The 14,051-nt window shown below is 45.1% G+C and overlaps 1 protein-coding gene across 2 annotated transcripts in view; it reads right to left on the reverse strand.

The window, feature by feature from the left end:
• The window catches only part of VWA3B (von Willebrand factor A domain containing 3B), a 983,684-nt gene that overhangs the window by 664,756 nt on the left and 304,877 nt on the right, over positions 1–14,051 (reverse strand). For both annotated transcript variants that reach the window (XM_085622889.1, XM_085622888.1), the window contains one exon: positions 12,373–12,471. In XM_085622889.1, coding sequence (XP_085479015.1) covers positions 12,373–12,471 — 99 coding nt within the window. The remainder of the gene's footprint in view (positions 1–12,372; positions 12,472–14,051) is intronic.

Genomic DNA, 14,051 nt, shown 5'->3' on the forward strand with positions numbered 1-14,051 from the left:
TGCATAGAGATGTCATTTCAAATGTCTCATTGATGTTATCGATGATGGCATAGAACATGTCATGACTGATGTAAAATGTGAGGTAATACGCAGTGCATGGTGAGGGAGCAAACCAAAAAATCTATTGCTTATGAGATCCTGGCCCTAGCTATAACTATACACTTTTGACTTCCACTGTGTTATATATACATATGACTTATTTTGGTGCATTTATTGCACATAATACAGAGTTATAAATATCCATATTTCACAGAGAACTGGGAAATATGGGAAATATTTCAAAGTTGTCTGTGAAATATGTATTTGATCATCACAATGACGGTCCCCAAATCATTCTGCAGAGCTTTACCAATTCTAGAATTATGCAAATTGTAGGACCACCTTATGTCGACTAGTTATCTAAATTATATGTCAAAAATGCAAATTACAATTTTCAATTCAAATAGTCTTTATTTCGATAAAATTTCATCATGAAAGACATTTTGCAGACATAAAATTTAAAATACAAAATCATTAAAAACAGATAAAAAAGAACGTAAACCATGTGACACTGTAAGAAGGGAGGAAAATCACAGCATCATACCAGGCTACTATTGGGACTTATTACGAATAATCCAGACCCAGGCAAGGAATTTAGCCACAGCAATTACAACGCACTCACTAGTATCGATTCTCAAAATGTTGAGTGCTACAAAGCCTTGCCGGGTGCCCATATTCTGGCAGAGTGGTTTTAGCCATTTAGCCCGGGGTGCTACATAGGCCGGGCAGGCAAAGAATATGTGGCCAACGGATTCGACACAATCCGAGCACCACCTACAGGTATCTCGAGAGCCACCCTTCCATTTTTTAGTAAATGAGTTGGTGGGTAGGGAGCCTACCCTGAATTGATGGTATAGTTTCCTGTCGCTGGGCCTGGTGATGATATCCCAATACTCTTCAGAAACCGGGGTTTGTTTAAATCCATAAAAGTTGCCGGTCAGGGACTCAGGGGAAATAGATAACATGTGTTTTTGTAAAATCATGGACCAATAGAGGGTCTTAAAACTTTGTTTCGGGGGAAAAGAACTATTAGCTGGGTCATTCCAGAGGGTATCTAAGCCCATAGAGGACAATAGGAGACTGACATGTTTACACCAAGGGAGGTCACCCGCCCCCAAAATACAACGAACATCCATAAAAGCTTTGGCAAAGGGAGCCAATTCGGGGACTGTCCATAACCTCCTCCAGTAAGCCAGAGGTTTGAACCTGGCGATGTCATCAAATGAACAACAACCAAGGTCCAAAAGAAGTGGTTTCACTGGCGTTGAGCTGGGGAGTCCCGTTAACTTTCTGAAAAATTTGTTTTGGGCTATAACCAGGGAGGAAAGATCTACATGACCCCATAGTTCGGCGCCATATAAAATTGCCGAATTGATTCTGGCTTCAAAAATTTTGATAGGCGGGCCTATCATTTTTGCTTGGGATCGTTTTTGCTCCTTGATCAGACTGCCCGATAATTGAGCAAATTTGAGAGAAAGAGCATCAATTTGAGGTCCCCAGTTCAACTTATTTTCAAACAAAACACCTAGGTAGGTCATAACATTTGTACGTTCCAGAACACCACTATCCATGGTCACCTGGCCCCTCACAGATTTCCCTTTATTAAAAACCATATATTTGGTTTTTGAAACGTTAACTGACAGGTCGTGGTCGGAACAAAAGGAAGAAAATAAATTCAAAGCCGACTGCAACCCTGACAGGGTTTGTGAGAGGAGTAGGGTGTCGTCCGCGAACATAAGCAACGGAACCTTTGACCCTCCTAGTGTGGGGGCATCTGTGGATTTATCGGAGAAGTATTGAACAACTCTATTGATGAATAGTAGGAACAAGGTAGGTGCAAGTACACACCCTTGTCTGACGCCTCTGTTGACATTAAACTTATCAGTGACCTGCCCTTGGTTACCCCAGCGGACTTGGGCAAAGTTATTGTCATGTAACCTAATTATGATGTTTAAGAGGTCAGGAGATAGCCCAAGCTCCGCTAATTCACCCCAAAGTTTGGTCCTATTGACCAAATCAAAAGCAGACCGAAGATCTACGAAAGCTGCATAGATTGTACCACTGCAAAGATAAACCGTTTTCCAGACAATTAGTTGGAATTTAAAAGCCTGGTCAATGGTACTAATGCATGAGCGGAAGCCTGCCTGAAGGGGTGAAATGATATCAAACTGCTCAGCCCAGAGCTGAACCCTTACCAAAATCATCCTTGCTATAATCTTTTGAACGGAGTCAATAAGACTAATGGGGCGATAATTGCCCGGGCACGAGCGGTCGCCTTTTTTAAAGATGGGCAGGATTTCGGCGCCCTTCCATGAGTCAGGGATAGGGGCTCCTTTAACTAGTGCATTGGCCAAGAGGGCGATGTAAGGGGCCCAAATTCCAGGGTCGGATTTAAAGAGGTCCGCGGGGACACAGTCGATACCTGGGGCCTTACCGTTAGGAACCCTTAAAATTGCCATCTTGACTTCATCAACATCAAACTCAAAGTTAGGGGATATAAACGAGTCCTGGCAAAATGAATCTGGAGATGTAACGGCCATGTCAACGTCGGAAAACTGGGATTCATAATGGGATACCCAGTTGTCCGGAGAAACGTTGTTGGTGGGAGCCTGAGAGTTAGAGGTATTACCCCACTTCAAGGTGTGCCAGAATAATGTTAGGTTCCTTGATTTGCTGGCTGCCAGTAGGGCACTCCAGTGGTCATTATCCCAGTCACGCTTCGCCTGGGCTTTGGCCCTGGTGTAGAGTTTTCTCATAGATCTTATGGTGGCCTGATCCTTAGAAGCGATGGCAGCTTTCAAAGCATTATATGAGTCTCGGCAGTTTTTGTTATACCAAGAGCTTTGCTTGGGAATCTTGGGGTGCATGGCCTTGCAGGGTTTTGAAAAGATGGATTTTAGGTCCAAAAACAGATTGGTATGTATATTAGTGGCATTGGCAAAGTCGCCATTTTCGAGCCTAAGTGACTGTAAGGCTACTGTTGCTGTAAGGACTTTGTCACCAATCTCAGAAAGTAAGGCACTGTCAAGGGCAACCCTGTCCCATCGCACTCTGCGATGATTATTGGTTAAAAGGGCGTTTGCAGTCAGTATCTCAGTTTGAGTGTTTCTAAAATGAGGACTGAGCAGGAGTGTCAGAACCAAGGGATTGTGGTCGCTCTCAATTCGCTCACATATCATCATATCTCCCAGAGTATGCCAGTACTCCACTTTTATAAGAGCATAATCAATTCGACTACTACGACCTCGGCCATCGGAAAAGGTCGCTTTGCCAGACGGGTCCGATGGGGTTCGTCCATTGGCTGCTCTAAAACCACGTTCAAGGCATAAACTCGTCCATTGAACAGCAGATTCACTCCAGCGTTTAATAGGAGTGAGGGCGAGAAAAGGTATGTTCCAAATAACATCGATTTCCGAGGTCAAAGAATCACATTCTGGATATAGTGGCTCGAAACAACAGTTGAAGTCACCTATAATGAATACGTTGGAACTGGGATCAACTGACTCAAGGAACTCGTCCAGTTGAAGGAATGTGTTGGTTCCACGCCCTCCTGGAAGACCCCGGTTGTAAATATTAATTAATAATATTGAGGGTTCATCGTTACTCTGCAAGGAGATAATCAGAAGGTCAGGATTTTCTGTAGACACTTCGGTTAGGCTATACTTCAAGGTTTGCCTAACCCAAAAACAGAGACCACCAGAGGGACGACCCCTGGGGTTACTTATTGCCCCCTTGAAAAAGTTAACGTATCCAGGATAACACACAGGGTCGACAGCCCATGTCTCCTGGAAAGCCAGGATATCGTGGGTAGAGACCCAGGCGGACCAATCCTCGTTGGTTAATTTACTACGGAGACCCGCAATATTCCAGGAAGCCAGGGTAAGAGCGGGGGGGCCAGGGGAGGCCAAGGGAACTGGGGGGCAAGGTAAAGTTAGGCAACTGGAAGACTCCAAAGGAATCAGGGGACATAGTGGAGTTGAAAACACGGGAGGGAGTTCGTCACCATCCAAACCCGTAAACTTAATTCCAGGGTTACAGGAAGCGATTAATGCGGGGGATGGAGGTACTAGGAGCAACCCACCAATATCAGATACCACATCAGAGCATGTGCTACTGGTGATAATGGGGGCACATGGCAGGGATAAATCTAAGCTCTCCAGAACTGCGGGTGGTGCAGCGGACTTATGGGGGTGTGTGTGTAAGCGGTCACATGAGAGACCGGGGGATGGGATCCCCTTGACCAGGCTAAGTCTACCATGCATGCCCCGGCCACTGGTCCTATAAGGCACGGGGCTATGGTTGCAAAGAGGTCAATCAACCCCGTTCAAGTCGCTCAGCGGGGCGTATGGGTTGAATAGTGGTAGATGGAAATCCAGGCCCTGTACTCTTCGAGGACCCCTAGAGACCATCTCCCAACCAAGTGACCCGGAGTTGAACTGTTGGAGAAGTGCAGGGGGATAAAAGTAAGATAGATCTGTAACAAAAATTCCCGAGGCACCCAGGATGTTAGGGTGGGAACATAGGTAACGCACCACCCGGGGATCACGGAAATTTACAAGCACACAGTTCCCCTCCACTCCCTTAACCCCACTACCCAGCCAACATACCCTACGAACAAGCAATATTTCTGCGCAAGTAGAAACGGGCAGAGGCCTGTTACGATTTAATCAGTGAGTAACCTTGTTTTTTAACTCACTGTGAGTCTCGGCCTTACCCTGCATAAGACTGGGAACACCCACCAGAATAGCAGTATAAGGACGGGACTCAGGCGGAAGGTTAATACGAGGGAGTTCAGAGGATGGAGAGGAGACCTGGATGGGGGAACGATTAATAATAGGTTGGTTACTATTGTTATTTGCATTGCTATCTGGAATGTGGTGAGAAATGATACAAGGTGGCTGGTGAAGAGTGGTTGTAAGAGGGACAGTGGGAACAGAGGGATCAGGAAGAGCTCCAGACATGGGGTGATGTCATTAGAGACGACCTCAACCGCAGTGGTTACATCAGGAGGAGTAGTGGACCCAGTAGGCACTGAGGGAGCTGAAAGCTTCTCTGTTATTGCCAAATTGGCGTGCATCGTAACCTCTAGTTTTTCAACCACATGGGAAAGACGATTAACCTTCTCATATAGTGGAGTAAAGAAAGCCTTGAACAGCTGCTCTAAGACCTCAATATGGGCGGCAGAAAAAGGGAATGTAGTGGTTGGGGGCACAGGGCGAGAAATGGGCGCGGAACTCTCGTCAGTGGCAAAGTTAACCTGTGGCGCTGGGAGGATGGGATCGAGACTGGGAGCAGAAATAGAGGACATTTTGATACTATTAGCTGTATTGCCCTTGGAATGCGCTTCCCTACACAAATTCGTCCGCTGGGTTGTCGGTGACAAGACACCCAGTGACGAGATAGCGGGACCAGGCAAATCAGGAGGAGGCTGTAAAGGATTGTCTGAAGTGGTAGAGGGCAAACCGAGGGGAGGAGAACCAGATGTAGAAAGTGGAGTGTTAACCAGTGGGCCTGTTACTAAGCCGATATCCAGGCCAAGCCCAACGCGCTCTGTAAGAACAGAAATAGGTTGTAGGGGCCTGGGAATGGGAGAGGAGACTGTCATAAGGCTGCCCAAAGAGGATCTTTTGGAGGACAGCTCAAGAGACAGTCTTTTTTCTGTTAAATCTATTTCTCGTTCAAGAATCCGGGCAGCTCTGGTGATAAAGTTATCTAATGTCCCCGAAACACAACCCCCGGTACTACTCTGTGCTAGTTTCCTACCTGACCTCAGTGACGACATCGCTGTATACGGCAATTTGGAAGTAGGACTTGGGTCTGGGACAGGTAGGCTAAGGTTATACACAGCCTAAGTACAGAGTAATGGCCCGTCCCGTCCACTTCCGTCCACGAACGGCCACAAACGGCCCGCTCTTTGCCCGGTCTTCGCCCCGGGCCTCGTCCCGCGCGCGTACCGCTAGCGCGCTAGGGCGAAGGCTGAGATAAGCCCGGGGGAGGAGTCAGGGGCGTGAACGGGAAGAGGAACCAGGTGAGCAGAGTTGGAGGAGCGCAATGCTCCGTGGTCCTCGCAGTCCCGTGAGTGAATCAACCAGCGTCCAGCCCCCAGCAAGCAGCGTAGCGTCCAAAGCGTGTGGTTCAGCAGAGAGTCCCACCGTAGAAGTGCCCCAGCCAAGGTTTTATACACCAGGGGTCAACGAGCGGCACCCGCGCAGCGGGGGCCGCGAGGCGTGGCGGTTGAGGGAGGAACCAGGCGGGAAGAGGAACCAGGTGAGCAGAGTTGGAGGAGCGCAATGCTCCGTGGTCCTCGCAGTCCCGTGAGTGAATCAACCAGCGTCCAGCCCCCAGCAAGCAGCGTAGCGTCCAAAGCGTGTGGTTCAGCAGAGAGTCCCACCGTAGAAGTGCCCCAGCCAAGGTTTTATACACCAGGGGTCAACGAGCGGCCCCCGCGCAGCGGGGGCCGCGAGGCGTGGCGGTTGAGGGAGGAACCAGGCGGGAAGAGGAACCAGGTGAGCAGAGTTGGAGGAGCGCAATGCTCCGTGGTCCTCGCAGTCCCGTGAGTGAATCAACCAGCGTCCAGCCCCCAGCAAGCAGCGTAGCGTCCAAAGCGTGTGGTTCAGCAGAGAGTCCCACCGTAGAAGTGCCCCAGCCAAGGTTTTATACACCAGGGGTCAACGAGCGGCGCCCGCGCAGCGGGGGCCGCGAGGCGTGGTGTTTGAGGGAGGAACCAGGCGGGAAGAGGAACCAGGTGAGCAGAGTTGGAGGAGCGCAATGCTCCGTGGTCCTCGCAGTCCCGTGAGTGAATCAACCAGCGTCCAGCCCCCAGCAAGCAGCGTAGCGTCCAAAGCGTGTGGTTCAGCAGAGAGTCCCCAAATTACACATTCTCTGTTAGAATTCTGTTATCTATTTGACATAAAAATAATATTTTCGGTGAAATCTGCACAGTTTACAAATTATGTGGCAAATGCCTTAAATCTATATTTATCCAGTAAACGCTGCAGCCATAGAATTTCCAAAATTCACTGACCGTCAGCATTGTTTTATTAATATTCATTCAAGAAAGGTAAACAAAGCTCCAATATTCTCATTCCAAACTGTGCACATTGTTAGCTGCACTTTGAAGAACAGCTTTTAAATTGCCCCAACATAAATATTTAATATAACAACTATATAAGGGGTATCATGCATAAAATGGTCCTATATTACCATCTTGGATTTATGGTGACATGTACAAAACTCTTAGTCCTCGCGGTTTATGAAGGTTTTAGAACCCTTCTATGGCAATATTGCACCACATTACATTGTTGCCCATTATGTATGTAATTTGGTGTAAATCTGTTCAGTAGTTTTGGAGAAAATAAGGCTCAAAAAGTATGTATATTCTGCGCCATGGTTCAACTGCAGATCAACCACAGAGAATGGACTGATGGATGCAAGTGCTGGAGCACAACATGAAGGAACAGTTGACATCACCTTCTTAGGACTCGGGGACTTGGTCCTACAAAATAAAATAATATATAAGTGGACAGGGTAGGGGTACCCTGACACCCTGGCATTGATTGTGCGGGTGGGGGAGGTGTTCCTGGGATCACATTACAAAAAAGGGTTTTATTAGAATTTGTGGATACACAGATACACTATGAATCCCAGTGCGACCCTCTGGGTAATCACAACAGATCCTTTGGCCGTGCATGGTGAGGATTTAGGCACCCCAGAGGGTTAGGTGCAGGGCCAGGCCACAGGCCAGACTCTGCAGCCAACCCGATGCCATCCACGGAGATGGACATCTTACTTCACATTAAAAAACCATAGAAATTCAATTTGAGAAACAAATGTTAAAGTGACGGTATAGTTAGGAGTTGTAAGAATATCTACTTCACATTTAAAAAACCCTGGAAATTCGCTGATACAATAAAAGGTTTAAAGGGATTTTATAGTTAGGTCAAAATGTCTGTTAAAATGTAATGTTTTAAAATAACAAAAACACTGACATTCATCTGTTGTAGTTATCTCAATTAACTATAACTCATGTCCAAAGTACCTAGAACTTGCGCGCTCGCCATTCACAATGCTGTTATCAATGATGTAATTTCAGATGTCATTAGTAATGTTAATGCATTCATTTAACATGTTATGAGTACTGTAATATATGAGGGTACAAGCAGTGCATGGCAAATACATGAGTTATTGTTATTATAGGGCATGAATTATAGTTACTTGAGATAACTATAACTGGTGAATTTTAATACATTATGTTTTAAGAGACATTTTCACCTACCCTTTAAACTTTGTTTTTTCAGTGAATCTATATCTGTGATTGTTTGAGGTACTCATTCTTTCTATGTTTAGTTTTCATGAAATAAATAATTGTGGGATAAATAAACAGGATAATCTGTCCAACGTATAGTTGCACTCCAAAGTGATAGTTGCCCTCTACCACGGCAACAAACGGATAAGTATAAACTAAGTTGTTAATAGGAACCAGAGTTTTTGGGTTAAAACTCTGTGGAATAGGTTGAACTAAGTGGACATGGGATATTATGCATGTGGATGGGATCGGTGCATTCCACTGCATCTTAAAAAAGGGACGGGCCGTGAAGCACATTGTTGGCTGGTTATCTCTGTAAAGTTTGGGCTACCTCACTGTTGGAAGCGTTATCATTTAATATATCTTATTGATGAATTTTGAATATCAACTGTGTTCAATTTTTGCTTCAAATTTGTGGATCTTGTTTATTGTGTAATATAGAACTAATGTGCAGCTTGGTTAAAAAATCATCTATTGATAAAATAAGAAATAAATAAAATGTTTATATATATAATAAATTCATTATTTTTGTAATTCAAAGAAACTGCATTTTGATGGTAATTTAGGAATGCCTACTGCCATAGTTTTCCTTATTTGTTTTAAGAAATTATCAGTTTCAGCTCAATACTGAATGTTTGGCATATCCATTTGCTGTTACAGTTAGGCACAGAAACCTAAATGACAAGTTATTCAAAGATATCTCATGTGTTGTAGATATCCACTACATCCTGTAGACATACATGACGAACAGGTGTAACAAACCAAAGTGGTGGAGTCCTCTGTCTCGGTTTACTCTCTTGTCCCATTCCCCTTTCCCCAATTCTACCAAAGACCCTCAAATTCCTGTGTATGTTATCAACAGTGGTGCTGATGAAAGTCGGAAAAAGCATTGCTACCACTGGATCCTGTGCACATGGTTAGTGCATCCTGGCAATTAAGGGCAGGACACAAAAAAGCTCCTGGTGGTAATGTTCTGGGAACAGATTATACATCATGGCTTTAACATTGTGAGTAAGGTTTTAAATAATGGGTGTGTAGGAAGGTGGATATCTGACTATGGTTACCCCCAACTTTTTGCCTAGTGTCTAGCTGGTTTTTTGACTTAGTTGGCCTGGGATCCTGCCATTCAGGGTCTCAGGCTGTCTGCTCTCTCTTTAAAATGGACTCCATGTACCCTAGGTACATACCCAATTGGTAAGGATCACCTTATTGGACCCTGTACAGTGTACCCTAGGTACCCAGGGCATAGGTGTACCCTAGGCCTCCCAGGGGCTGCAGCATGTATTATGCCACCCCTGGCCTGGCATGAGCTGAGCCTCTCTGCAGCTTTCGGAACCATGTCCTTATAGCTGTTCTAAGATATAGCCTACCATATACTCTTAAAGTGCCTTATAATCTTAAACGGTTATGGTAACTATGGTTTGGCTTTATCAAAACATGTCGTGTAAGGTGTCTAACACTTTGGAATAATACCCCCATACCATTTCTGGTGATGAGGATATTATTCCCCCTTCTAGAGGGAGAGACATGTTAAAATCCTACTTTGCTGTTTAACTCTGACCAAAGCCTCAGCATCACAAAATGGATGCTGCTGCCACAGACACGAGTCTGACCTCCTGCAGCTGGGAGCCCTCCCAGCCAGGGAGGCCTGGACAATAGGTTTCCTGCTTGGGGAGGTGCTAGCACCTCCCCAGACAGACTTTAGTGTATTGGGGCAGGGAGGGCTGAAAGGGATGAGACATGCCTGGGGCACACAAGGTGCTCCATGCATAGTCCAGTTCAAACCGGTGCTGGGGCACTCCAGCCCCAGCTCTGGCGCGAAACTGGACAAAGGAAAGGGGGTGTAGCCACTCCCCTTCCTGGTCCCACCCATAGGAGGGACCTTGCAGGTAGCCCAGCCCACTAGCCCAGTATATCAGTAGGTAGCTGAGCCCTGCAAAATTGGATTAACCTGAATCTGCAACTTGAACAGAAACTCTGGACCTTCCATATTCGACCTCAGAAAGAAGACTGAAGAAATCTCCCTTGTGGCCAAGGAGTGACAACCCTGGGCAACCAGGCACCATCCAGCGACCGCTGCTTGCTTTGCGACTGATCCTACGAGGGACGACTGCAGAGACTGACCAGCACCGAGACTTCCAGACACCTCTGAACCAGATCCACCTCTACAGCGAAGCTGAGACCCGTGCAGGCGACGAGGGACGTGGGACCGACGACTTGGGAAAAGTGGCTAGTAACTGACTAGCGCGAATTCTGAGGCTTCCTCTAGGCTGTGCTTGGGGAATTGAGAAGCCCCCATCCCGAGCACCATCTGCAAAGAAGACCAGCTCCCCACACTTCACGTGTTCTGCGTGGGGCCCTTCTGCACCTGAGTTGCTCGACGTGTTGTCCGGTTGCTGGCCCGTTGGTTAGTAACCTCTGCGACGACGAACCTTTGATTTCACCTTGCTGGTCTGGCTCCTCCAGACTGGCACCAGCTCCTCTGTGAAAGAGAAGCACCCCAGACCTTCCTGGTCTGCACCAGACGCAAGTCCTCCATTCTGCGTGGGTTCCGCTTGCCAAGGCTTGTTGGGTCCTAACTCGCCATCAACGCCGCCGACAGCAAGAGCCTTCGTGGGACAGCTCGCCTCCTGGTCCTGGTCGTCCTCGATGCCTCCTGGTACCCGTGGCTGCTGCGACAAGCTTCACCTCTTCACCTGCATCTGCACGACATCGCCTGGTTCCTTCCTGGTTCCTTCCCGGCTCCTGGCTGGTGACCTAGACTCTGTCCCTTCTGCTTGCAGGTATCCTTCCTTCTTGATTCCATCCTTGGGATCCACCGGACACTCTTCACTGACTGCCTGTCAGCAACTTTCCTTCAGGCATCCATAGGAGTCAACGACGAAACCCGACGCAAGTTCACACCTATGTACCCGCAGCCCGTGGTAACTTGAGTACTCCTAGCTATTCCAGAAGTGTCCTAAAACTGTTAATTTCTAATAACTACTATTTCCACTCTGCACCTGAATCCCGTGGGCCTCCCACTTCCTAACCTTTGGTAGTATAGTGTAGCCCCAGCGATTCCCTAGGCCTAGGCCTATCCTGTGTTCGTGACAGTGGTTCTTATACCACTTACTTAGTATATGGTTTGCGTGGCCCCTAGGGCCTAACTGTATTACTTACCTGTGTGACTTAATGTGTGCTTAAATAAGACTGTGTTGTACTTACCTCGAATCTCATAAAGAGTGCTGAGGGTTTGACTAGAATAAATACATTCTATTTTTATATATATCTGTTGTGGTGTCCTTTCATTTGGTATTCAAGGGATTACATATGGTATAACAGCTGGCTTCACATGCCATACAGAGTTTAGCCTAAGACTGCTCTTGTCCATGCTACCACTAGGATAGCTGGTCTATAAGGTTGACTTTACAACCAATCACCATAAGGGTTGTTTGGACTGATACAAGGTGTACACTAGAATTAGTGACATCATATATCAGGCCAACTTCTCACAGGGTGCACCCTATGAGCATAGTTGTTGGGGGTCCTTCAACTGGATCTGTGCTGCTTAAAAAAGTATCATCCGTTATAAAAAGTTGCTCTTTAATAATTTATTTTATTTTGTCTAGTTGACACCATGATGGCCAGTTTGTCTTTTGGTAGGTAGTAAAGATACCACAAGATACCACGTGTAACACAGGACAGAAAATGTTTTTCAAGAAGAAATATATACTTTCACAAAAGGTTTTATTTTATTCTGAAATTATATAAAGAAGCAACTTCAACTTCATGTACATTGTACTATACTCATTGGTCGTTACCCTAATGTATTTTGTTAATCTAAAATGCAACTACTCCCCTGCATATAAAATAACGGTTATAATACTCTATGTTATAGAAGAACCCCACAAAACAATAAAATGGTCATAGGACATATATTGAAATATATTGAAATGCCAGCATAACAAAATAGATATGTATGGCCCCAGTAGGTTCAGGGTACTAGTACATCAAATAAAATCTCTATAAGATGCATATTACTCTACCTGATCAGGTCTCCCGTCACTGAGCAGATATACTGCACATGTGCTACTATCAGCAAGAGCAAGCTGGATAGCTTGTAGTGTGTTTGTAGAACTTCCAACCTGAAAAAAAAGAATTGCTGGATGATTAAGTTTTCTATCTATATATTTTTCTTAGAGTAAATATGAAAAATACATTAAAATACAGTCTTAAAAATTGTAAAGTTTATTTGCTGCCATATTTAGACATTACATCTATTGAGGTTATCTGAAAAAGATCCGTATGGCATCAGATGTGACATTGCACTACCTATGACCAACGATGGCATTACATGAATTGGTGAAATAATCCGAATGGTGACTCAGACGACGTCCTTGGGGTCCTCACACAACCCTTGCTACCACTTCCACTTGATAAGATCTAAAAAACAGCTTTAGGACATTTATTTCAGATCCTACAGCAAGTGTAGAAACAAGTATATACTATATTTTCAAACTATCATAAAAGTAAACAAATGAAACAAAATAAATTGGTCATTGAAAAAGGGCCAAAACATACTGAATAATCAATGTACCCAACTGCACACCAAGATAAAATAATAAAGCCAATGGTAAATATTTCTTTAATATGTGAATCACCTTTCTGTCATTGACAATGCTATACATCTATAATGCAAATGTCAAACGGCCATATCTTTGTCCGTTAGCGTTAATGCCCTATATATAGACAGTCAGCCTTTAGTATGGACTCGCAGTTCAGTTCTGTTGGTTGTTCTACATTACAATTGCAAACAATTCAAAGGTTTTATCATAGATCACGCAGGGGCGCAGCTATCACTGTGGCAGCAGGTACAGTGGCACTGAGGCCCAAAGCCAGGAGGGTCCCATTGAACCCTGATAATTGCTGTATTTAACTATCTCCAACAGCAGTCAAAGGGGGCGTGTTCCGTGCTTGCCCCAGGGTCCATGCCATACTTTCTATTCTACTGAGATCATGATCGGAGTCATCCCGTGAGGATATCTTTTGAATATCCTGCCCCTTTCTTTCTCTAAGGCTGCTTCAGTGGGGTGGGTTGGGGAGTAGGAATTAGATGAGAAGGGATCATCTTTAGTCATGTTAGATGATAGGGTGGCAATGACTTTTTTTAATGAACTTTAGAAGTGGTATTTAATATTTGTGAGTTACTGATCAAAATGTTTTTCCAATTAATTGCACATTTCTTACATTGGTAGTATGACTGTTAAATAGTGATTACAGATATTCTGTGCATGGTGTTACTGGCTGTGTGACTTGTCTGAGCTATGTTCAATCTGTGTGTAATGTTCTTTGTGCTATATGGCGTAGAAGTCTATTCCATTTTTTAATTAAAGCCTATGTCGAATTCTCTATTTATCCTCAATAAACCATGGTGTTACCAACCATTATTTTCGTGGCTTTTGGCTCATTATATAGAATATCTGTTTTTCAAGACAATGTTTTGATTCATGCTCAAGAACGTTGTGAACATGACACCATCCTCAAACAGGTCCTCACTATTTTTAATAATGCCGGGGTGGGTTTGAAAAGATACAAATGTGAGTTCTTTAAAAGTGCTGTAGAAGATTTGGGTCATGTTATCTCTCGCTATGGGGTTTGACCCAAGCCAGGGTTGATTGATGCAATTCCTGAAGTGCCATCTCCTGCTGACAAGATGGGGTCAAGT

This window comes from Triturus cristatus, chromosome 8, assembly GCF_964204655.1.
Source record: "Triturus cristatus chromosome 8, aTriCri1.1, whole genome shotgun sequence".
NCBI classification, from domain to species: Eukaryota; Metazoa; Chordata; class Amphibia; order Caudata; family Salamandridae; genus Triturus; species Triturus cristatus.